This window comes from Alligator mississippiensis, chromosome 13 (genome assembly GCF_030867095.1).
Source record: "Alligator mississippiensis isolate rAllMis1 chromosome 13, rAllMis1, whole genome shotgun sequence".
NCBI lineage: Eukaryota > Metazoa > Chordata > Crocodylia > Alligatoridae > Alligator > Alligator mississippiensis.
The window spans coordinates 6523373-6547130 of record NC_081836.1 but is presented as its reverse complement, the minus strand read 5'-3'; the positions used below and the strand labels follow the sequence as shown (position 1 = coordinate 6547130).

The 23758-nt window shown below is 43.7% G+C and overlaps 1 protein-coding gene across 1 annotated transcript in view; it reads left to right on the top strand.

Annotated features, from left to right (window-relative positions):
- Positions 1–4509: 4509 nt before the first annotated feature.
- The window catches only part of KAZN (kazrin, periplakin interacting protein), a 636407-nt gene continuing 617158 nt past the window's right edge, over positions 4510–23758 (top strand). Inside the window, exons 1-2 of the mRNA XM_059716417.1 lie at positions 4510–4601; positions 7143–8592. Coding sequence (XP_059572400.1) covers positions 8472–8592 — 121 coding nt within the window. The 5' untranslated portion in view covers positions 4510–4601; positions 7143–8471. The remainder of the gene's footprint in view (positions 4602–7142; positions 8593–23758) is intronic.

Below are 23758 nucleotides of genomic sequence, written 5' to 3'. Positions count from 1 at the left end.
TCGTGATGTTTTCAAGAGGTTTTGTTTTTGTTTTTTTTTTTACTCTTAATAGTAAATTATCCCTCATACTTGCAAATGCTCCACTCAATCAATGTGTAACGAAGAAGTGCTCTATCAGCCTGTTAGCCAACCATGTTTGTACTATAATGCATAGGGTCTGTATGGGAGATGACTGCCGGGTGTCTCACCCAAGTCTTTTGCTCCGGTTTGACTGTGTGTGTGTGTGTGTGTGTGTGTGTGTGTGTGTGTGTGTGTGTTGCACAACAAGTTTTCCCACTTGAGCTGCTGTTTTGTGTGGGGTGGGGAAAACTCCTGTAGAGCAGCTTGCTCCACCTGCTTCTCATCTGAGCAGCCCCACACACACAAGCACCTGCAAGGGTTGGAGGCTTTGCCTTGAGACTTCTACCAGTCCATAGGAGCAACAAGCTTCACGGACTAAATAAAATAAGCATGGTCAAGTCCCAACATCTGTCACTTCATAAGAAATACTTTACTGTATGAACAGAATTCCATCAATAGTCATTAGTGCGGTAATAACCTGCAGGTAGTCGATCCATAGCAAACACTCCACATGGGCACTTGCACATCTTTTTAGCTGAGAAACGTCAGTCAAAAGTCACTGACATTCCTCTATCCAGGCAGAGTGAAACTCCAAGAGCCTTCAGGTCACTATGAATATAAAACTTTGAAGCCTGACCCCTGTTCTTTCCTTCGAATAGTGAAAATAGGTATGTGTAGAAATGATCTGAGCACGCTTTTGTATTGGCAGGAATTGTTGTAAATCTAGGACATCATAACAGCTGATCAAACTCCACGACAACTTAAGTTGAAAAATATTGAAAATGTTCCAGAGCTGAAACCACTTCCCAGTTTGTTTCCTTTTTGCTCTTGAACATGTGGGGTCATATGCCAGTTCCTGGAAAACTAGTCCAAACCCAGGAGTTTTAGTGTCAGTCTGAAAACTTAATTTTTGTGTGTGGTTAAAACCATGTTTGTTACTATCTGTTTTCTAAACGTTGATAATCTGCATCATGGACCCTGCTCTGCAACTACGTCACTCACAAAGCGTTCACTTTGAAATATCGAAGTATGCTTTCCAGTTGTCCCCAAAACGAGTGAAAAGGTTTAACTCTTTCAGGTTAGAGTTGTGTTTTTGTTTGTTTGCTTTTTCCCCTAAGAACTTAATTGTGCAGGTGGGCTTTAATCTGTAGCTGCACCACAGGAGTTGATTTTAATTTAGCTTCTAATGTATGTGTTACACTAGCAGGCAAGGTTCTTTGGGTAGATGTGGTATCTTTTATTAGACCAACAGAGTAGTTGGAAAAAAGTGTTTTGCACGCTTTTGGGTGCAATCGCCCTTCAGTCATGGGGAGTCTCTGCTTACTAGTAACTTACTTGTAAGAAGTGTTATACAAGTGATGCTTCAAACTGGAGAAAGCTGCAGGGCTGCAACAGGTGAGAATCTGGTGCAACAGTTCTGCCGAATTTAATTTGCGCACTGAAAAGAAAGGGCGCGTTTGTGGGAATAGGGTCGCAGTGCTCAGCATTCGAGAGCAAGCTAAAAGTTTTGCAGTTTAGGAGCCTAGATCCCTGTGGCTGCACCCCAGAGCATCAGTCGCAGAGAAAATCAGACAGATTAATAGATTACAGTCAGAAGGGCCCACAAAGGATCATCGTGTCCGACCCCCTGCCCCTGGCAGGAAACAGGACTGAGGTTGGATGACCCCAGCCAGGTGACTATCAAGCCTCCTCTTGCAGACCTCCAGGCTAGGTGATAGCACCATCTCTCTTAGAAGCCCATTCCAGATCCTGGCCACCCTTACTGTGAAATAAAAATCTTCCTAGTGTCTAACCTAAATCTACTCTCCGCTCTGGTGACTTTAGCTGATAAGAAAATCAGTCTTTATTGAATGAACAAATGGATTGCTTTGAAAAAGAAGCTGAAACTTGGCCAGACTTGAGCAGTTTATTTTCACAAGGAATGCGCGCACGCGTGCGCGCGCACACACACACACACACACACAAAAAGGTGCACATCCATGATGCAGGTTAGCCCCTTGATAAATGAAGTCTCTGCCCCAATGTACAAGTAAACTGAAACTTTTGAAAGAAATGGTTGCCATAATCTCTCTTGCTGTGGTTAAAATGGTGTTGGTTTGTTCATGAGTGGTGTTGTTTTTTTTTTTTTCTTAGTCTCTTCATGTTAACTGTTCAGTCTTACTACCTGCCAATTAAACAAAAGCTGTCTACCTGGGGTGGATATCGGGCATGGACTACTTTATCCAAAATGCTTAACCTTTGGCAAATGATGTAAGAAATGGAATACAATCGTTACCAAGTGCCGGACAAACTTACAGAAAGAGTTAGAGGCTCCACTTATTAGATACAATTTAAATAATTTTGCCCCGAGAACTAGCGACTTTCACTGGGAATGGCTTGGTAAGCTACTCTTGAGAATGGAAAGTCCCAGCCCAGCACTTGCTGTCTTTTTAATGGGAGTTGAGCAGCTAGTTGTTTTATGGTGCCTTGGCCAATTCCTCCTTTGTCCCATTTTTCCCTTGTATTTTTTTTTTTCCCTCTCTGATTTTTCAGTTTAGAGACAACACAAAGTCACTGTAACTTCTCCTTATTCACGCATGAATGAGCCGAACTGTTGAATCTGCAGTATACAGTAGCCATCCAAACAGATTCAGAGCTGAGCAAAACAAGCACATCCATCCTAAATTCAGGGCACCTACCGAGTCGTAGCAGAAGCAGGAATGAAGTGATGTAGAACATGGTGCCTCTGACAGCGGCTTTAAAGTTTTATCAGGAAACCATCCGAGGATAACAAAGGCAGCAGTGACATTTACACCTTGGCCCTCAAACAGAAGTTACCGTTTGAAGCAGCGGGCTCTTTGTTCAGGTTTATGGTTCCAGGGAAGGAAATAGATGTGCAGCCTGTAATGGTAATTAAGAGTTAGCTTCAAAAAGCATAACCCAGCAGTAGGATTCCTGAAATCTGCTTGATCAGCAGCAGGAAGAAATGCCCTCTGCTGTAAAATAAATTAAAAAAAAAAAATAGACAGCATTTTCACTGTGCTTTTCCTCTGAAGAGCTTGAAGGATGTTAAATGTGCTAATCAAACCTTAAACCTGCATTGGTAACCGGGTAATATTGACATGTTGCAGAAAGGGAAACCTGGGGTTATTGTAACCTCCCTCGGTGAAATGCAGTTGGGGATAGAAGCCAGGAGCTGTCAGCTGTGCCGGGGAAGGAAAAGTTCAGACAGCTGCAGTGAAGCCTATAGCTGTGTGCGCACCACAGGAAATATCACCGAGGGGAAAACACGCTCTCGGAGGGCTGCCCAAATGCAGCAATGTGCACCTCTATGGGGCAAAATGCACTAAATCATGGCATTAGCTCTATGCCTGCAGTGCAGGATGAAGATGAGGTATCTTTGTGCCATTTTCCTTTTCTAGCCTCATAGGAAAGTGGAGCTAGAAAGGGACCTTGCGAGGTCGTCTAGTCCAGCCCACTGCTCAAGGCAGGATTGTCTCCAATCCTGAGCTTGCTTCTGATGCTGACCTGGGTAAGGAGGGAACTTGCTGGCGGTATGCTTCCAAATCAGCCCAGCCAGATCATTATTTTCTTCCTTTTCTTTGCATTTAGGGACATGTGCTGGCTTGATCTAATTGTGGCCAGCTGTGACCAATGCCGTTAAATGTAGCAGAGCCACCTGGTGTGCACAGAGACGGGTGTTGTATAATCACTCGGTGCTGCGTGCAGTGTGTAACCACTGAGCTCTGCTCCTGCTGGGGGACGCTGCTGAACAGACCGGGCAGGAAGATGCGGATCCCCCACCTATCTGCCCGGGACTGTGGACCAAAGCATGTTCAGCCATCAAAAAACCCTGACCAGTATTAACACTTCCATCACCCCCGTGCTCTGAGGGTGTTTCTTTTTGTTTTGCAAAATCTTCCTCTTTTGGAGAGAAGAAATCTGGGTCGTCATCCTCCCACCCTACTACCATCGCAGGACTCGTAATGATTGCAGGATGTTTTCCAAAATACTCGGGTCATGTTTTTCCTGAGCTTTTGGTTCGAGTCGATGTTTCCTTGGAGCTCAAAGAAGGCAAAAACTTCTCTTGTATTCTCCCCAACCTCTTCTGAATTTTAAGATTTTTTTTTTTTTTTTTTCAGATTTGAAATCTATTGGGGCTGGACCCAATGATCTTGTGAGGTCCCATCTAGCCCTAATGCCTATAAAAGATATGAAAAACTCGTGATTCATGAAAGCCGCCCCTCCCCTCCCCTCCCTTTTTTTAAAACTTATATTTGTACTTCGAAGTCAAAAGAAAAACTTCTTCTGGTTTTATCCTCTCCGCTTTCTTTTGCACAGTTTCAAGACCCACTGTTAAAGGTCCCCAAACTTGTTTAAAAAAAAAAAAAAGGCTCTGAATTTCTCTAATCAACATGGCTCTATGCTGCAAAGCATTTAAATTCTTTAAACTTTTTTTGCAGATGGGGAAACCGAGGCACAGAAGTGAAGCAAATCACACGGCAAGCTGCGGAGAGCCAGGCGCCGAACCCAGGCTATTTCTCGACCAGATCCCGTTCCTGGTACGTTGTTTCTGTCATAAGACAAATGACTTGTGCAATGACCCGCTTTCATCTATCGAGCATGTTCAAAAGGGGGAACTTGGTGTGAGCCAAGGTTTCTCCAAGTTAAAAAAAAAACCAAACCAAAAACCCTCCTGACTTCTATGAAAATAGCAAGCAGCGTTGGGGCCCTCTCCTTTTATATGCATTCATGAAGACGGGATCACAGCACTGTCCTAGCTGCGTGTTTAGACCTCAGTTTTGCAGGTGAAGGTCTCTCGGGGCGGGGGGCGGTGGGGGGGGTGGGGGGGTCCCCTGGTTCTGCTGCTGTGGAATTCTCCGGAAGCCTGGTCGTCGCTCTCCTCAGCTGGCGAGCTGCTGGGCTCTTCGCACGGGAAGACTTTCCTCCCCCCTCAAACCTAGTCTAACCACTGAAAATAACCGTCTGCCGGTCACGAGGGCAGCAAGAGAGCGGCCTCTAAACATGCGAAGCGGCCGGGGTTATGTCTGGCTATGGAAGAGAGAGCGGTGAAGTACGGCGGGCGCTCCTGTTGTGTAACTCGACAGTTGGGGCCCGCAGCAGCGAGGGCCTGCGGAGCGCTGCCTCAGAGTGATCCCTGAACACCCGGGGCTCAGCCCGAGCAAAGCTTGGTGGTGTTCGGAGGTCACCCAGCTCCTACAAAACACCTCCGTTCTTGGATTTGCTTGGACACGGGGGCACTGCTGCTACGTGTCTGCATCCCCTAGTGTTTCTCTGCAGAGTCGTGCCAGGTAGGTGAAGGGGACTTACCTCAGCCCAGGGAGGCCGTGCCAGTCTCTTGCATTTAAAGCTGGTGCTGCGGTCTGGCGTCGTCTGAAAACTATCATCATATAGCAGCATATCGTTTGGTTTTTCTTTAACTAAGTTCTAGTCCTGACTACCATTTTTTCTGGTAATCTTCTTTAAAAGGGACCAGAAAATTGCTACACGTGTGTTGGGCAATGGCTATAGAGCTATATACACATATCTATATCTATAGATATAGACATAACTCTCTAGATCTATATATAAATATAGATAGATGGATATAAATATGTGTATATAGCTCTATAGCCATTGCCCAACACACACACAGCAATTTTCTATCTATAGATGTAGCTATCTATAGATAGATATATTCAACTAATACTATATTATAATATATATGCAACTAGAATATGTTATAACATCGTACTATATATGCAACTAGAATATGTTATAACATCGTACTATATATGCAACTAGAATATGTTATAAAAATTATAACTTGTATAACCAATTAGTATATAATATAATACAATATGATAGTATCTAACTGTATTGTATACATATTTATAAATGTATTATAACTATACATTATACGTAGCAATTATATTATGCATAAATATATGCATCAAAATGTATATATTCTTTTTTTTTTTTTTTCCTTCGTGAACCTTAAAGTCCTTTGGAAGTCAAGAACACCATTATCTTTAAATTTTAGAGGGGGAAACTGAGGCACAGGGTTCATATGACTTTTTTGGTAATGAGGCCTGGGTAAAGCAGTTCAATTTAATCTAGGCTTCGAAATTAGCATTTCCCCAGCTCCTTTCCTTCCTTTTCCTCCCAGCCAAAACGCTGTAGCTGGGCTCAACACTTTCTGCTGTGATAATGGGAGCTGAAGAAAAGCACAGTTTCACCTGGAAGCAGTAAGGGTAGGGTTTACCTCTCTTTTGATGAAGGCTAAATTACCAGGGGTTTTCTCCCAGGGTAAATGAATGTACACAGGCAGCTACTGCAGGAGCTGATGCAGGGGAAGCCCTGTCCTCCAGCAACTCTCTTATGGGGGCCAAATTCTGCTCTCCTCACTAGCAAATGCATGTGTGCACACACTCGCCTATGCCATGCACGCACACACACAACCAGAATTAGGTCCAAAATCTTTTGTATTTTAAACAAACCAACAGGACCTCTTTCTGTCTGGAAGTGGGGTATAAAGGGCCAAAAGTCAAGTATGGGAAGCTGCTGATGGATTCGCTGTTTGTGGCTTTCAAGAGCTGAGTGAACTCTGACCACACACGGGGAAGAGGGAAGGGTGGCCTCGCCCTCAAGCTGTAATGTTGAGGGATGAGCTGGGCAGGTGCTGGAGGCCAGTCTGAGCTCAAGGGTTTTCAGTGTAGGTGGTTGGCACACATGAGTGAAGGCAGCCTGAGCAGCTACAGGCAGACATACCCTTGTCTCTCTGCCTTGGTTATCCCCATTCTCCAATGGGAAATAATACTTGGCTGTCTTGCAGGGCTGGAGGGAAAATGTCAATGATCATGACATGGTCAGTTAGCAGAGCGGTGGCAGCCGTGTAAGTACTGAAGGCAAGTGGGTTAGTTTGCCCTTATGCTCCTCTAAAACGGTGCATAGAAGTTGGCCAGAGCTGAACTCTGCGCACGCACACAACAGAGCCGCACACTTTCTCTCTCTGTAGTTTCTATTGCAATAACCAGGCAATTCTTGTATTTGAGCTCAAGTTGTGATGTGTGCTCACACAATTTGAACCTGTCTCCCTGTAGGGCTCCTAGGGGGTCCCTGTGCTGCACAACGGACAAAGCTCTCTGAAGTCGGCATCCTCTACGCTGCCAGATGGGATTTTGAAAATACAGATGAATCGGCTGTCACAGACTTTGCTGGGAGTTAATGCTTGGTCCCTCTTCTGCAGAAATAGCCTTGCTTGCCATTTTTACACTGAAATATAATTGTGGAACAGCAGCAGCTACATGTGACATGACAGCTGGAGTTAAATATGTGGAGGTATGCTCCAGCCCACATCTTCTTTCCCCCTTTCTCTTATAATATTGTTGGTCTTTGATGATTGCAAATGGACGTGAGAGAGTTAAAGCAACCAGGCTCTCTCCTGCCTGGCTGAGTTAGCACTTCCATGTGCTTCCAGAATGACTCTAAGTAACAGCCTTTGCATCACAGAAGGGTGGGGGGGAACACTGCAGCAGGTCAGAGGAAGCGTTATTTAACGATGGCTCCAATCTCCTCCCACTTTCCTGTTTTGCTGGGTGAAAGAGAAAGATTTGTAGTGAAGGAATTAAGCAGGGACTAACGCCAAGAGCCAGTACAGCTCCTGACAGCAGAAGCTGCCTACTGCAGATTGCTGCTGGATTTGGAAAGGGAGACGGAGCAAGGAATTCAGTCAGACCACCTGGAGAGGAAGGATACCATCTTTTGAACACTGCTGCAGGTAGGCAGGTTCCCTGAAGCCCAGATCAGGCATTAAGTTCATAGGCTGAAAACAGAATATTTCATTCTTCAGTTCTGGGTCCGAGCTTCACGTTAGAAAAGCTGGACAGTGATGGATCTTCCTGGTAACATGCGTTGCTGAATTGGTGCAAGGATCCCTGAGTGTCTGGCTAGCAGACTGAAATGGCGAAGGGTTAATACCCCTGCCAGGAACAAGAACCAAACCACTGGGGAAGAAGAGAAATACTCTCTTCACCACCCCCAGGTGGAAATGTGCCAAGGCTCATGGACAAGGTAATTGCACAATTAGACACTTAAGTGGCACAAGTATAGCAGACATCTGCTTTTTGGGGGTGAAACGTGCACATTTCCTATAACCTGATTTTTCTTTCTTAACTGGCTGATGAGGCCCTCTGGACCTGCTTCAAATGCATACAACGGCCCTGGAGAAAGACTAGTCTCAAATCAGACACAAATGATGCTCTGAGTGAGCGTCTGGACGTTGGTGTCGTTCTACCCACTGAAGAGAGAAATCCCTCGGGTGTCTAGCACAAGCAACCTTACCAGGTGTCTGACCGTCTTCTACCCATAGAGGTCCTCAACCTCAGACTGGGGGGGGAGTCGGAAACTTCAGAGGTCCTGGATTGTGCCACATGACTAACACGAAGGACCCTAAGAGAGCCATGGACTCTTCGCCAGTGACCTCCAACTCTGCAGCAGGCCCTGTTACCTTCTCGCAGGTTTTTGGGCAGCAATGTCAACTTATGGAAGCAGGTAAGCGAAATTTCTATACGTCCTCATATGTATTTCACCCCAAACTTCATCCCCAGTAACTGGTAAATTGCTTCCTTTAACAACTTACCGGTATCGGGATGAGGGGGGTAGGGGGAGAATCCACCTTTGATAAGGATCCTAAAGGTTTAAAATACCAAATGACCTTTGGATTTGTCTGAGCAATGCCTTTTACCTCTTTTTTTAATAATCCCATACAAAGAGCCCTAAAACCAAATAGTCCCAAATTAGACTGTGGGTGGTGACTTGGTTTGAAATTTAGCTGTTTTGAACCTGGTAGTGACATCCCACTTGAGCTATGCTTGGAACAGTAAATGATATGTCATAACTTATCAGTGCTGCCTTGGGAGTGATTATTGAAGCATGATGCATCTCTGGGTGATGTGATCTATGGTTTAGGCGTTGCATGCCATAAAGGACTTGGTGGGGGTGGTTTTTCTGTTTGTTGCAGTATTCAAATGTCCCACACGTGGATTAGGGTCCCCCTTGTCATCCCCTGTTCTTTCCCTTCCACCCCCCTATGCAAAGTGCTGTACAAATTTAGAACAAAAATAAGTCCCAGCCCCCAAAGATTTTTTACTGAGTAACAAATTTTCTAGACTAGGTCTGATCTTCTGATATCCTGCATCTTATGGAGTTATTTAAATCTAAATAAAATAGGATTCTACACTCCTGCTTTTCCCAACTCCCCTGTCGATCTCCCCCACCTCCCTACATTCATTCTGCACCCATTCAAATGACTAACTACCCAAAGTACAAAGCTATAATGAATTGGGCCCATTGCTACTGTGTAGCTTCGTATCTTGTGCTCATCACCATTGTCAAACCATCTGAGTCTGTCCTGAATTTCATGGGCATCCCCATCCTCTGCGGGAGGAGGTGGGTGGGAGGGAAGGATAGAATGGGGCTTGGTTGCTGCATGTGAATCTCCTTGATCATGTATTGTGTTTTACTTGGGTGCTGCTGCTTAATATTACCAAGACTCACTGGTACTTTCTCCATAGCGCCCGTGACATATATACATACACATACATATATATACATATACATGTCACGGATGCTATGGAGAAAGTACCAGTGAGTCTTGGTAATATTAAGCAACAGCAGCTAAATCGTGTGTGTATATATACAGGATTTATTCTGTAGGATATACTCAAATGTGTGTTGCTTCTCTGCCACTTTTTCCACCTCCCTGCTCCCATACGATCATTTTGAAAAGTTTTGCCTAACTCTTATATTCACTTATGTTTGCACCATGTTGTTACAAACCTCTTTTTATCTCCCACGTGTGAGAGAAATTTCAAATGGGTTTAAAGTAAACTAGATGATACACTCTGAGTTTCCTTTTCTAGCCTGTGATGTCATTGGGCTGTTAAAACAAATCTTCAGGAGTTTTGAAGCAGGCTGGTTAGTCATCCATGGACAGCATAGGCCATGTTATCAATTTATACCAGATCTGTGGTCCTCTTGCACCTGGCACTGTATTTAAATACAGCATGGGAGGTCTGTGCCTCGAGGAATTTGCACTCCAATGGAAATGATGCATAGAAGTTGTAAGAGTAAGTATTTAGTATCATTCTGGTTTTAAAATGGGGGTCTGAAACATGTAGGGTTGTCTACTTCATACACACAGTCTTTGGAAGAGCCAGCATATGAACCCAGGGCTTTTGAATTCCAGTTTAGTAACCTGACCATGAGACCTTTTTAGTCTATTGGTGTCTCATTTCTTTGCTGCCTAGGTGTAACTAGGGAGTGTTTTGCTTGCAGAAAATGTGGTTGCTGGCATACATTATGGTTATCATTCAGTTCATAGATTAATTATATGATAAATGGTAACATGCCACAGATTCAACCTATTTACCATGCAACAAACAGGAAAACAGTCACAGAAATCTTTCTCATTGAATGCAAACCAGCCACTTGAAGCAGAACTTTTCTGTGACTCTTTGCATGGCACCTTACTCTGAATATGTAGCACGGAGCAGTGTGTAGTAATAGTAATAAAAAAAAAAAAAAAAATCCTGACTGGTTAAAGAGCGTTATCACTCAAACAAGCATGTATCTTGTCTGTGTGTGCTTCATGTCTCCTCTTCTGGATAAGAATGGTTGGCATAGTTTAAAGGCAAAATGTCGGTATGCATGTGTATGGGTCTGCTATCCCTACAGAACTAGCTACTGTATTTCGGTGTCAAAATCATTCAGCTGGGAAGAGGAAGGATGCCCCTGAGGTTAGACAATTGGGCTCAAGCTCAGGGCAACAAGATTGAGTTCTTCAATCTTCCTGGGTCTGATTTAGCCCAATTTAGCGTGCAGGGCCATGACCCCCAGAGCTCCCCCCATGCAAGCTCCATAAGGAGCCCTGCAAGACAGATGGCACAGCACTGGTGGGGCAGATCAAGCCCATGGTCCAGGTGTTGAGTGCCCTTGTCCTATAGTGTTGTGCTTAGAGCATTCCCTTGGGAAGCGGAAGATATGGGTTCAAGTTCTTTGAAGCAGAAGAGGCAATTATATCGTGCCCTCACCCTCCATCTCAAGGGAGTGCTCTAATCACTCGGCATTTTTATGCCAGATCCAGTCTGTCATATATTCCCTGAGAGTACTTACCACATTGGCAAGCAAGACAAAGGATGGTCTGGTTTTGGATCTCGGCAGTGTTTAAGTGTGAGTTACGGTACCTTCCTTCTCCTTGCGGTTGAGATTTGGGTGCTTCCCTACATGGCCAATAGATGTGGAGGACCCTGGGGAACTTTATTTTTGGAAACTTATGTGGCTCCAGGTTTAGCTGGTATCCAGTGAATCTGCATCTTTCATCTGGGTGCCTACCATGGTAGTAAGATGCTATTTAAGTGCTGGAGTCCTTTTGTGACTCCTTCTTAGACCTGTCTGCCTAATCTCACTTTACAAATGAGAAACAACAGCACTAACTTCTCAGAGGGGTTCTGGGAAGACATTTTGTGTGTGGTGTGCTTAATTACAAGTGGCAGGGCTATGCAAGTACCTTAAGAAACTTTTAGGTTAAATTCTGCTTTCCGTCACACATCTGCACCGCTGACTTTACTGGGACTGCATGCATTTACCTCCTAGCATTGGCTCCCTTGATCACATCACTCTAGTTCAATGACTTTTTGTTTCAACAACGTGCTGTACTTACATGATAAGTCATGACCTATCCAGAACATCAAACAGTGCACCTAAGGAAATACCGAACTCCAAATAAGTCCCTAGACTTGGCAGTACACTTCTAGTTGACCCTTTTCAAGTCATGTGCAAGCTGTTAGAATTTTTCTATGGCTTTTTTGTGTTCAGAATGGTAGAACCTAGTTGTAACAAGGAGGGTTTTGCTTTTCAGAGTTGTACAAACCCACCCGCACCCTTCGGTCCTAGTCCCATTGCAGGGAGCCCTGACTCGGCTTTCTTTCAGCATTTTGATCGGGTTCAAGGAAGACGGTCTGTCCCCTGTCCCCCACCCACCCACCAGGGATAACGGGCTCAAATTTTGTACCAAGGTCAAGAGAAAAAATCCAGCCCTTCTTGGTCATAACGTGGATTCCTGCCAGTAGGACGTCAGCCGCAAGGGTTTTGCACTGGAATATTTGTATTGGGGGTTGGGGGAGGTAGACAACTTGAACACAAGCCATCGCAGAAAAAGCCTCAGTCGGGATTTCCATCCTGACTCCTTTCCTTGTTGGTGTTCAGGGAAGGAGTGTGGCCTTGGTTGATTGCATCTCTCACTATCTGAGGGAAGTTCTGGGCTTTGTGGGCTTTAGTTTGACTGTGTGAACATCTGGGAGAATCCCTGGTGACCCGTGGCTGGCTGGGAACCCAACCCCTCCTTTCTGCAGCTGTTAAATGTCTGAGTGAAGACCTCCTCATTGGCAAGTGCCTTGGCCTTTGTGCCTTCCCCTAATACTGTACTGCTGTACATCTTTTCCTTAAAACCAATTGTTTAATTTGATAACAGGTACATTTGCTCTAGCCTGCCTTGCATCACTTTTTTTTTTTTTTTCATGCAAAACTTGCAACAAAACAATTTTTTCTGTGCCACTGATTTTGCATAATCTGCTAATTATTAATGCATAGTTATTGCACATTTGCATAATTCCTGAGGCTGTACTATGGCAATTGTGTTATTAGTCTAAATAGCATGTTGTCACAAGGGAGCAGCACTGCAAAGTCAAGCCTCTTGCATAAATGTTTGCTTTTTACTTAACCTCTGAGATACTGTTTACTTGCAGTCTTTTTGGACACTTACACTAGCTATATTGAAAAAGGTAACTCCCTGTTTCAGCTCCAGCTTCCCAAGATAAAAACTCCTCTTTATGAAATGTGCTTAGTAGGTCTGATGCAGGGGAGATCTGTTTGAGATGCACAACTAGTCCAATTGAGTACTTCTTCAAAAGAAGGCATTAATTCAAAATCACCACGGGGATCCTTAAGAGGAAATGGATCCTCTTAACCCTTTGCCATGAGGGCTGGCCTTTTTTAATCATCTGGGTTGTGCATAAGGGCACAGAGCTGAATCTGTTCATTGGTATGAAACTGGGAATTGATGGGACTTCCACAGAAACTTAATGGAAAAGGAGAACAAAGTGGCTGAAGGGGGGAAGGATGGTAAATAAGGAAACAATTTTTTTCAACCCATGTCAAAATGATAACTTTTTCAAGTTTTCAGTTCAAATCATCATTTTGATGCTCACCATTTAGTCAAACCTCTGCCTATGCCCTGACCCATTCATCTACTATTGCTTGAAGTGGGTCCAAACCTTTTCTAATACGAGATGCTGAACGCTCTCAACTCCCTCTGATTTCGGTGGGAGTTGGTGGGGCTTTCACGCAGGAGCTACGTAGCACCCTGCAGCATCAAACACACCAATACAACTGCTGAGTGTTTCTGAAAGTCTGGGTTAGCTGTCATTCTGCATGATGCACTTCACAGGGCTGGTTGCTGTATCTCATCCTCTGACTCACTGCTCCATAAATATGTTCTGTATTAAGTTAATTGTCATCTTCCATTAGTTCTACTTTGGCTCACAAATATCCATCTTGCTGGCCTATAATATTTTAAGGTTGGCAGCTACAGCAGGGGTGACCAACCTGCAGCATGCATTCTGCAAGTTGCGCAGGCAGCCTGTGTGGGTGGGATGTGGCAGATCAAGGAGGGGACAGTCAGCACAGTGACGGAAAGCAGTAGATGGGACAGGAAGCAGAGCAAAGCAGCAGAGAAAGGGGATTGGAGTTGCGCTTGGAGAGTGCAGGCTAATTTGTAGCATCCCTGGAAGGTTGGCCCCCATGGAGTTAGGACAAGTAAATCAAATATCTGGATGATTTGAATGGGCAAAGATATCTAAAACTCCGGTATCTGAAAAGGTGCTCAAGCTTTTGGATGCATAGTTGATACATTTATATTGCCTACCCGTCGTACACGCTCTAACCAAGTGTTCAGTTGGCCTGTTAAGTAACACACGCTCCTCCATGGCTGGTCAACAAAAGATGAGTCTTTCATTTTCAGTGTAGGGAATAAGGGCCTGATGTCAAATTTATGGGCATGCTTTATGGATGTTAATGGGCTGTGATTCAACCTTAGACCTTTGGCTCAAAATGAAGAGGTTTATGATTTTAGTACAAGAGATCTTGGGTCCAATTCCCAGTGATGCTGGAGCGTGACTCTTATTAGACAAAACATGCTAAAGTTGGCTTGGAACGTGTAGTGGTGTACAAAATATTCACGGTGCAACCTGAGAGAACCTGAACCTCACCTGATCTCCAATCCTATTTCCATGCTAGATTCCTAAAAATGGCCATAAGCTTCTTTGGGCCAGTTGGTAATTTCAATTACAAAATGTGTAAAACTAGCACTGGGAAAGGATCAGTTGTGCAACTCTGGTTTTGACAGAGACTTAATTTATGATTTGTGGCAACCTTAAGAGTGGAGAAGTACAAAGCTTGTGCCTGGAAATTAAAAAATTGCCTTGAACTTTTATGACTCAGATCCACAGTTCTGCTAAACGTCCTTTTTTTAGCGTTCATAGATGTACTGCCACTTTCACTGACTCATGTTTTTGTAAAACTGCACGGCTTAAGAGAAATGAACAATATCAGGACTGATTGCTTTTAGCACCATCTGTGTATCAGTAAGACAGCTCTCTAAATTAATGAACTGGATGCTGTAGAAAGTGATTTTATTCTCAGCACTGAATAAATGAACAACTAAGTGTAGTCTCTGGGCTTAGGATCATGGATGGGCTTTTTATTATTTAAAAAACAAGGGCTTCTTAATATTAACTATTAAACAGAAAGATGCTAGATTTTCTAGTGCATATAACTGGCCTCTCCTGATAGACGGTTTGCAGGAAAATGCAATCAGCTTCTGGAGAAAAATATTGAGTGGAAGTACAGTCTAATGTAAAGCCTACTGAAGTCTGTGGGTGACTTCCCATCACCTTCAATGACTGTGCTGCATCAATGACTTATATAGCAACTCCTTCCTTCTTTCTTTTGACTAAGTCTTTTGCCTCTCCATATTCCAGTGCTGCACTATGCAGAAGTCTTGCATGGCTCATGGGGTAAATGGGCAGAGCCACTCTCAAAAGTGTATCATGAGTAGCTGATACTACTAGCAGCAGTACTTCAGTTTAAGATGTTGGGAGTTGGGAGGCCCCTACCCATTGGCAGCATGTTAACTGGTGAGGGCAGCACTGGGGTGGCTGAATCAAAAGCAAGTCAGAAAAAGGATTATTCTTGGTACAGCTTGGAGTCTGCTGTGTCTACCTTGTGGATCTCTGATCTGCGGCAGAAGACTTAGGCAGAGCGGGAAGGGCATGCCCAGTCGCCAGTCACAAGGAAGTGATATGGTGATCTGGAGACTATGAGAAAGGAACCTCCTAGGAGATGTGTTTCCCTACCTGTTGCGTGACAATGAGCTGAAGTAGTGCATTGCCTTACATGGGTCCAAGCTGCATGCTTCCCTTTCTAGTCTACGCTTTATCATGCAATCTTATTCAGCTCCCAGACATGTATTGGTTTTCTCCTCTTCATCAACCGGAAAGCACCAGTCTAAACAAAATCACTTGGTGTGAAAGCAAATCACTCAGCCCAGCAAGACTGGAGTGGACATAATGAAGCTAAATATATTATGGGCTTTTTCTGTGCAGAGACTATCCTTAAGGCGAGTTCACTTGTGATGCAATTTCTTTGAACAGTTTTCTAGTTTGGGCTTTTTATAATTTTCTTCTCTGCAGCAGAGGAATGCCCATGGCAAAAGAGATTTTTTTTTCCCCGCTGTCAGCAGTAAGTGGAGGCATGTTAGCAGAGCTCAGTAAGATACCCTTCACTTTCTAGTTCAGGGGAAATTTTGATGCTCTTGTGATGCAGTAATTCACTTGATGGGTAAATGTGTGCAACAGTCATCTGCTGCTTGGGTTCATTACTTTTGGAAGAGTTTCTGGACCAGTAAATATTAAGAAAATTAGTGTCTTCTCCTTTTTTTTTTTTAAGAGTGCATTAAAATGACAGCCAGACAGACTTTCTGTATTCAGAAATCAAGTATAATTTGGACATAATTGGGATCACTTGGAATCAACCCCCCCCCCCCCCCCACATGCACGCACGCTGCTACTTGGCAGTACAGAGAACAGCTGAATGTGCAGTATGTGGCACCACAGAGGTGTCTGCCCCACAGCCACATTCGTCTGGACGTGGTCCAGAAGTTCAGTGCATATAAACCACTTTCAAAATGGCCCAAACTGGTTTAAGATGCAGTATCAGACTTAACTGTTTTCAGTTGCATCAGTTTTATTGAACTTCTCCTGTTCCAGATCTCATCCAGATTCAAATTAACTCACAGTCCCTCCCAGCATCCCAGGATGCTTTGCATCTCCCCTGCAACCCTTCCCTCACAGGGTGGGTGGGCTAGCCTTGGCCCAAGCTGCCTACTCCATCCAACCAAGCAGGTGTGCTTTCGTGCCCCCCGGCTTCTGGCCTGGGCCACTGCAGGCATGTGGCTGCATTTCCAGAATCACAAGTGAATGTTTGTTCACTTGCTGATTGGTTCAATCTATGCAGCTTAGACTAACCTGTGACGATTAAATCGATTTGGCCTCAGGTTTTTGACTGTCCATACTTATCCAGAGTGACCATTTTGTTTAACTATTTGCATGGGGAGAGAGTTTATTTATCACTACTTCTGCAGTTTTGTTTTCCTACCTTCACTGCATAATGTACTTGGTTGTCTTTTCTGGGCCGTGACGTAATGTTCTCAAACTGAAGTCACTGGAGGCTACTTCTGAGGTCATGGCTTCAGAATCGCCCTAAAGCAAACCACTGACCAATCTGCTAATAAAGGGCCAGAACTGAGGCTGAACTGAACAAGATGTTTTGGGAGGTAGGGGTTGTTTTTCATTTGTTTTGTGCATGGAACCACATTGTACGTGGAACCACAACTGTGGTTCCATCTTTTAAGTGGAACCACAAATCACGGTTTATCTACAGTCTGGTAAGCTGTCATGCAGGACTCCTCATCCAAATTACTTGAACTCGGACTTCTGTCAGAAGAACTTTGACCCAGATCTAGATAATGCCTTATGCAATTTAATGCAAAACTTGAGAGAGCTTCTCCATTTAACAGACTGCTAAATGGAAATGGTGGTATTCCAGAATAATGTAAAAGAGTTTATGAAAGTTTACTAACAACTTCCTTTATCTGGGTGTGTGGGGATTTGTGTGCGCCTTTTTAAAAACCATTCTGTGTTCTTGCAGAGTTTTAATTAACTACTGGGCAGAGAACTAGACTGCCACTGAAGGTGGTTCAAGCACCTACTTTGAATGCCTTCAAGAGACATTTGGATGTTTATTTTGCTGGGAGCCTACGACCCCTGCTGACTTCCTGCCCTGGGGGCAGGGGGCTAGACTCCAATGATCTTCTGAGGTCCCTTCCAGCCTTAATGTCTATGAAACTACCACTTTTCTCAAAAACCTCTAACCCGGGCCTAAAGTGGAATTCAAGTGGTATAGATAGATAACGTTTATTCTTATCCAAATGGCCTAAGGTTAATGGTGATCATCAGTGTTGTTCAAAAGCCATGTGCAGACATTTGTAATCTCTTCTTTGCCAAAGAAATAGACTCAATGGAGACGATTTAATGGGCTTGTATCAAAGCTGCATTACCTAGCTGAGGCTGGTACAATTGATCTTCTTGTGTCGTTATGGAGTATGTCTTTTCTAAAGAGACTGGTATTCAGTGTGCAGCCAACAGACCAAATGCTGTTTATATCTGGCATGAAGTGTAACGACTAGTAAGGAAATGCAAAGAGAAGCATCATCTTGGTTCCCCCTTAATGGGTTTTTCAGCACTGGTGTGCTGGGATGTTTGTAGGCCCCTCTCTTCTATAGCAGGGATTAGTTTGGAGCCATGTAGAATCGGCTTTTCATTACAACATTGTACAAGCAGTTAAGAATGATCTAGCCTGAAAACCTAAAAATCATTCCTAGTGTCCTCCATCTCTAGCTGTTGCTACTGTTGTTGTTATAGCAAAACCAGCTGGAGATCCCAACAGGTTAGTATGTTCTGTACTTTACATCCTCACAGTAAGAAATACTCCCTGCCTTCAGGCCCATACACTCTTCAGTAGATAAGCTAGAAATGGGAGAGGAGAGGAAAGAAGCAGAGGGGTGGAGTTATTTGCCTAAGTCCACACACAAGGCCAGTTATTGGTGGGAAGGGATTGCTGATATAACAGAAAGATGAAGCTCTCATATGCTGCATCTCTGCACAACGGGCACATTAAGCAGATGGGTTTCAGTCCCCACAGATGGTCTCCAGAAAGCCGTTGACTTGCAAGTGGAGCAACAAGTCTCACCACTTGTAAGTGATGCTGAGTACCTACTGCACAAAGGAGAAAGCTCTACCAGCTAAGAAGAGATGCTGATGTGCTAGATGCCATAGAAATGTACCAGTCCCCTGCCCTGGAGGGCTTGCAGTCTAAGACAGACTTAGACCTACAATCCAGTATGTAAGAGTTGCATTGGCTTGACCCAGGTCACTGAAGTAACTGTAATCTAAATTAAGTGAGACTCTGACTTGCATATGATACTCAGTCTGCCTGCGGACTGGCTGATTGTGAGGCAGAGCATCTGAGACATTTCACAGAGATATGGGCAGTAATACAAAATAGTTCAGAAGCAGTGTGGAAGGAAGCTAGAGAGGATTTGGTTAGAGCTGGTTAACCTGGAGGAGGGTTAGTAGACAAACCTTCTTAAAAATACTGTAGCATTCCAGGCAACAGATAACAACACCACGGTGTGATGCTATTGTAAGGCTGTTGTCTCAAAACAGTACCATGTAATTCTCTAGCACTTTTGCTGTAGCTGTAAATCTAGTGTGCAGTGAAATTTTAATTGCTGCCAGATCAAACTGCAGCTTGGCAACTATTGCAAAGGCACCAGCAAGGAGCAATAAGGAACAGTTGTGTCCCTCATGGGTTTCCTGAGTTGTCTGCTTCTTGAAGTGGTGACTTTTCCCTCAGGTGCCAGGTTTGGTGTCTATTCACCTTAACAGGAATTATGCATGTACAAGTAGAGGACTCTTTCCTCTCCTCTCCTCCCCTCCATCAAAATAAGGCAAACCTTTCTTCACAAAACCTTGCATTTACTCTGTAAACCTGTCTTTGCTCAGAAATGGTTCCACTTCTGAGTGAAAAACAAAATGCAGTGATTTGATACTTTTCTACCTATAACATATGACAAACTCAGATTTTGAAAAGTCTCTTCCATTTTGCTTGCAATATCTTGGAAGCGACCTATCCTATCTATTGCCAGCAGGAGCAATAGCTGCTTTCTGTTGTAGATGGACAAAACCACCTGTTAGTAAGCTGTGAAATCCATGTGCACCAGGACTGCTTCACTAAAAACCTCCTTTATACATACCTATGTTTATGGGGACATTGGTAGCGCGTAGGTCTTGAGCACCCTCTGTGCACAAGAGTGAATTTCACCCAGCATGAAGGTTTGCATCACTTGGGCTCCCCGAGGACCACTTTGTTAAAACTGCTTTCAACTTCTGTCTTGAGCCAAACCTATTGTGACAGCTCCTGTTTCAACAGCAACAAATCAAGTCAGCAATAAAATTTTCCTTGGATCAGTATGGTGTTCTTTGGTAATGAGGGCATTAGGTTTCCTAGGCACAGTACTCAGTTGTTCATTTTTGATGATACATGTTGCCTTACTTCATCTCATGGAAACATGAATTGGGTTGCATGTTGTGAATGGGTTTTGTTTCAAGGTAGGATTGCAGCAGACTTGCTCATTTGAATGTGATGACTCGAGTTTTATCAACAAATAAGGTATTTTTAGTGTTCGTGAATCTGATGTGAGAAAAGTATCAAATGAGTGGAGAGAGAGAGATTCACGGTTTGGTCTCCAGGTTCTCAGTGCTTGTGTGTGCGTCAGAGTTGGGCTACCAGCCAGTTATTAGGGAAACCAGGACAGTAAACTGTTTATTGCAGCAATAAAAAATCAGGGCCTGATCATTACCGCATTGAAGTTTTACTGGCACTTTTCTCAAAGTCCCGCTACCCTTTTAGACGGATCTTTTTGATCTTCTTTGGGATTGATGCATCCTTTTGATTTGATGCCTTCATGGTGTTGAGCTTCAACAGTTTTAAATAAATAAAAAGAAGAGTTATGAATCTGTTCTCTGGGGCTACACAGGAGGGGTCCTAGGTCCACTAAGGTCCCATCCTCGTGCCCCAAGCAAAAGTTAAGAGACTAAGTTCTATAATTGCCATTGGTAAAGAGGAAAAATAAGCCTTTCACGATCCCCAGAGTCACAGAGATTGGTAGGAATGCTATATCATACATGCTCTTTGTCAGGGAACAAAAAGTATATTTTGGAGAGAGTATAATAAATGCCAAGTTTTGATGCAGACTGCAGCAAGTGCATTTCAGGACTTAAATCCTGGAAGAAGGAGGGGCAGAATAGTCTAAACATTTCCTACTCCACCCACATGCACTACATCTTGTGTAAAGGCAATAAAACGAGGTGGTCCCTGATAGGGGTACAAGTTCCTGGCTGTCAAGAGTGAGAAACTTCCCTAAATTGGGGTGGTGGAAAAGGTTAAAGGGATGGAGAAAACGCATGGGGAAATATTGCATACCTCTTCCTAATCTACAAAATAAGTCAAATAAACATTAAGGACTTTTAAAAATCACTTTTCCCCTCCAGTTTTATGTAGGTCTGTTCTCCTAGCCATGTAAATGGCATGTGCCTTCTATTGGACACATGTGTTAGACCTCTTGCTGCTATCAGAGGCTTTTTTGCACCAGTGGGGCTTCTGTTTGCTTGGTCCAAAGGGCCTGTGTGCTACTCCCCTGCCCATTAAATTACAAACTCCCATAGTGCACTGTATGGGGTTTGGGATGTATGTGTCTTTTGGTTTTTTGGGGGGTTTTTTGTTTGTTCCCGAGGGGGGGTTGTTGTTTGTTTTTTAATGCATACTTGTTTCCCTTATCTTGCTTTGAAGAAAACCTAACTACAGGATGTCATTTTAGAGACTTCACTTTTTATATGCTTAAAAGATTCACACATGTCAAAATAAAATATTTGTATAGTGGGCACAGAAGATGGAAGGGTTTGCTCATTTATTTTCTTGATTTTTTTGGTGGGGGGGAGGGGGTTGGGGGGAGTTAAAAGCACTTGTGAACTCGCTGGTCAGTGATCTCCTACACTGGGGGTCATATGATCACAAATGTGTAAATGCTAGATTGCACTTCCAGGAGTGTGGAGGGGGAAGAAGGTTGGCATTTGAGTTATTTTTCTAACTGGGGTTTTGCATGGAGTAGAAATTAAGTAACCTACAGGGGGGGGAAATAGATATATATATTTGAAGTGCAAAGATCTGTACTGGGCTTCTTTTTAAATGGGTGGCAGCACAAAGAAAATCAGCCAGGGCAGCACTTCCATGGGTCTGCCCCTTACTCTAGGGGTCAACAGAAGGGCCACTATATCCATCCCATACCAGCCAGGGATTCTCTCATAGCAAGGCAATCCTCAAGGCCCCCATTAAGCTGATAGCAGAACGGCACAAATGGGCCACAAAGGAAGCCAGGATGCATCCCCATAATCGGGACAAGACATGTCTATAGGAAGATACCAGCAGTCATCAATGAAATGCCAGTAGCTGGCACTTGGTAGTATGTAGCATCACTGCTGAATTTCGTAGGACCAACAAAACTGACTGGGGCTCCAGGCAAATGATTTGCATGGTGCAGCTTTTTACGTGAGCTGTTAACTGTAGCTTTGAAAGATGCATTTCTGTCGAACATCATTCTCTGATGCCTGAACTGTTGTCGTTGGCTGTCCAACCTGAAGGGAAGTGACTCGTGCACTGAGCCATTCAGATCATTACCGAATGTGAAAGCATCTATCAGATTGCATAAAGTCCTTCTGCACCCCATCAATGAGTTAAGTTTTTTAAGAAGTCAGCCACTGGACAGGACTTTTTGCCACTTGCTGAAGTGTCTGGGTGAGCTGTAGCTGTGGGCTCCACCTCTTTCTCTGTTCTTTACCATCCTAAAGAATGGCTGCTCTACAATGCCTGTTCAGTTCAAGCTGAAAGTCTGCAGTAATCAATCAGAGCTGTGAATCCTTTATGTTCAGGATGCCTCTGGCAAATCAAAGTCGACAATCGCTCTGGGTTTTTAGTGACTTTGCAGGGCACAGGCAGAGTAGCAAATAAGAGAAAATGCACCGTTTCCATGCTATAGACAAGAGAATGCTTCTCTGGAGAAGTTTCATTCAAATTCAAAAGGAAATGTAGGATTCTCTTCACAGAGAGACACCGCACAGAAGATACAGCCAAAGAGCTAGGCTATTTTTGTGCCACCCCGTTTTTGGGCTGTTGAGGGACAAAATGGCTCGTGGACCAATAGGCAGACCCCTATCCTCTTCTTGCGTAGTACTGGGACCCTACGTGGGGAAACCTTGTCGAGCCCTTCACGTCAGCTGTACTTTGGTGCTCCCCTGGGAGAATAATTGCTTTGCAGGCTTTCATATGGCCCCTCTATACCACAGATGATTGCAAAGGGGTGAAGCCAAAGGCCATATGAAAATCCTGGCTGTTGGGGTGAAGTTTGCAAAAACAGAAGCTTTCTCTGCAATGTAATCCAGTTCTAACTTGAGTACTTCCGTTTTTCTGACACGCATTTGTCCTTGACACTTCAAACGTGCATGCCTCTCACATATGTGAGCCTTTCATTACCCATATGGGACATTTGCATAGCTGGTGCGTGCAGTTAAATAACTCTCTATTCTGCCATAGAGGTAGTTGATTTTCCATGCTGGATACAGTGGTTCTTACATTGCATATATACAGTTTATAAACTGCTAAATAACAGGCTTGGAAAAAATGCGAGGTAGTTCATTCCTAACCTACTTGCTTGTGCAGGCTTATTTTTTTCAATGGCTGTTTTCCAAATCCAAATAAATCCTTATCAGGTGCGTATTCCAAAGGAAGGCTTCGTACTTGCCCATATATGAATTTTTCCCTCTAGATTCACCAGCGAGATCCATTGTTTCAACATCTGTGCGCTAAACAGTTGATTTGCTCCTGATTGAATTACAGGAAACATTCATCTCCATTCCTGATGGAAGGATTTAATTTTGTCAGTTAATGTTAGGGAACAACCAAGTCTAAGGAAATTATAACGTGTCTGAAATTGAAAGCATGCACCATATTTTATATTACTGCAGTAATGAGGAGCTGAGTACATGGGTCTGAGTGGATTTGTAAGCTATAAACATGAATTAGTTATTCCCTTTTTGTAAAGAGCTCTGTGCTTCTCATGCATTTTAATTGCAGCAGAGGAAGAAACCCATTACTGTGACTCCTGAGCAAAGAAGTTGATTAGGAATGTTGTCTGATTCTTGCCTTATTTCATGGAAAACTATGCCTTTTTGGCTGGCTGTAAGATTTCCCACTGCTATTTTTAACTGGTAGATTCTGATTTTCCCTTTTTTCTTTTCTTTTTCTTTCCTTTTCTTTTCTCTTCTCCCCCATCCCCCCCCCTCTTCTTTTTCCCCTTTATCTGACCAAAATACTTCCGTTTTCATTGGGAAGCTAGGAACAAAAATATTCTCATTTCAGAAACATTTAG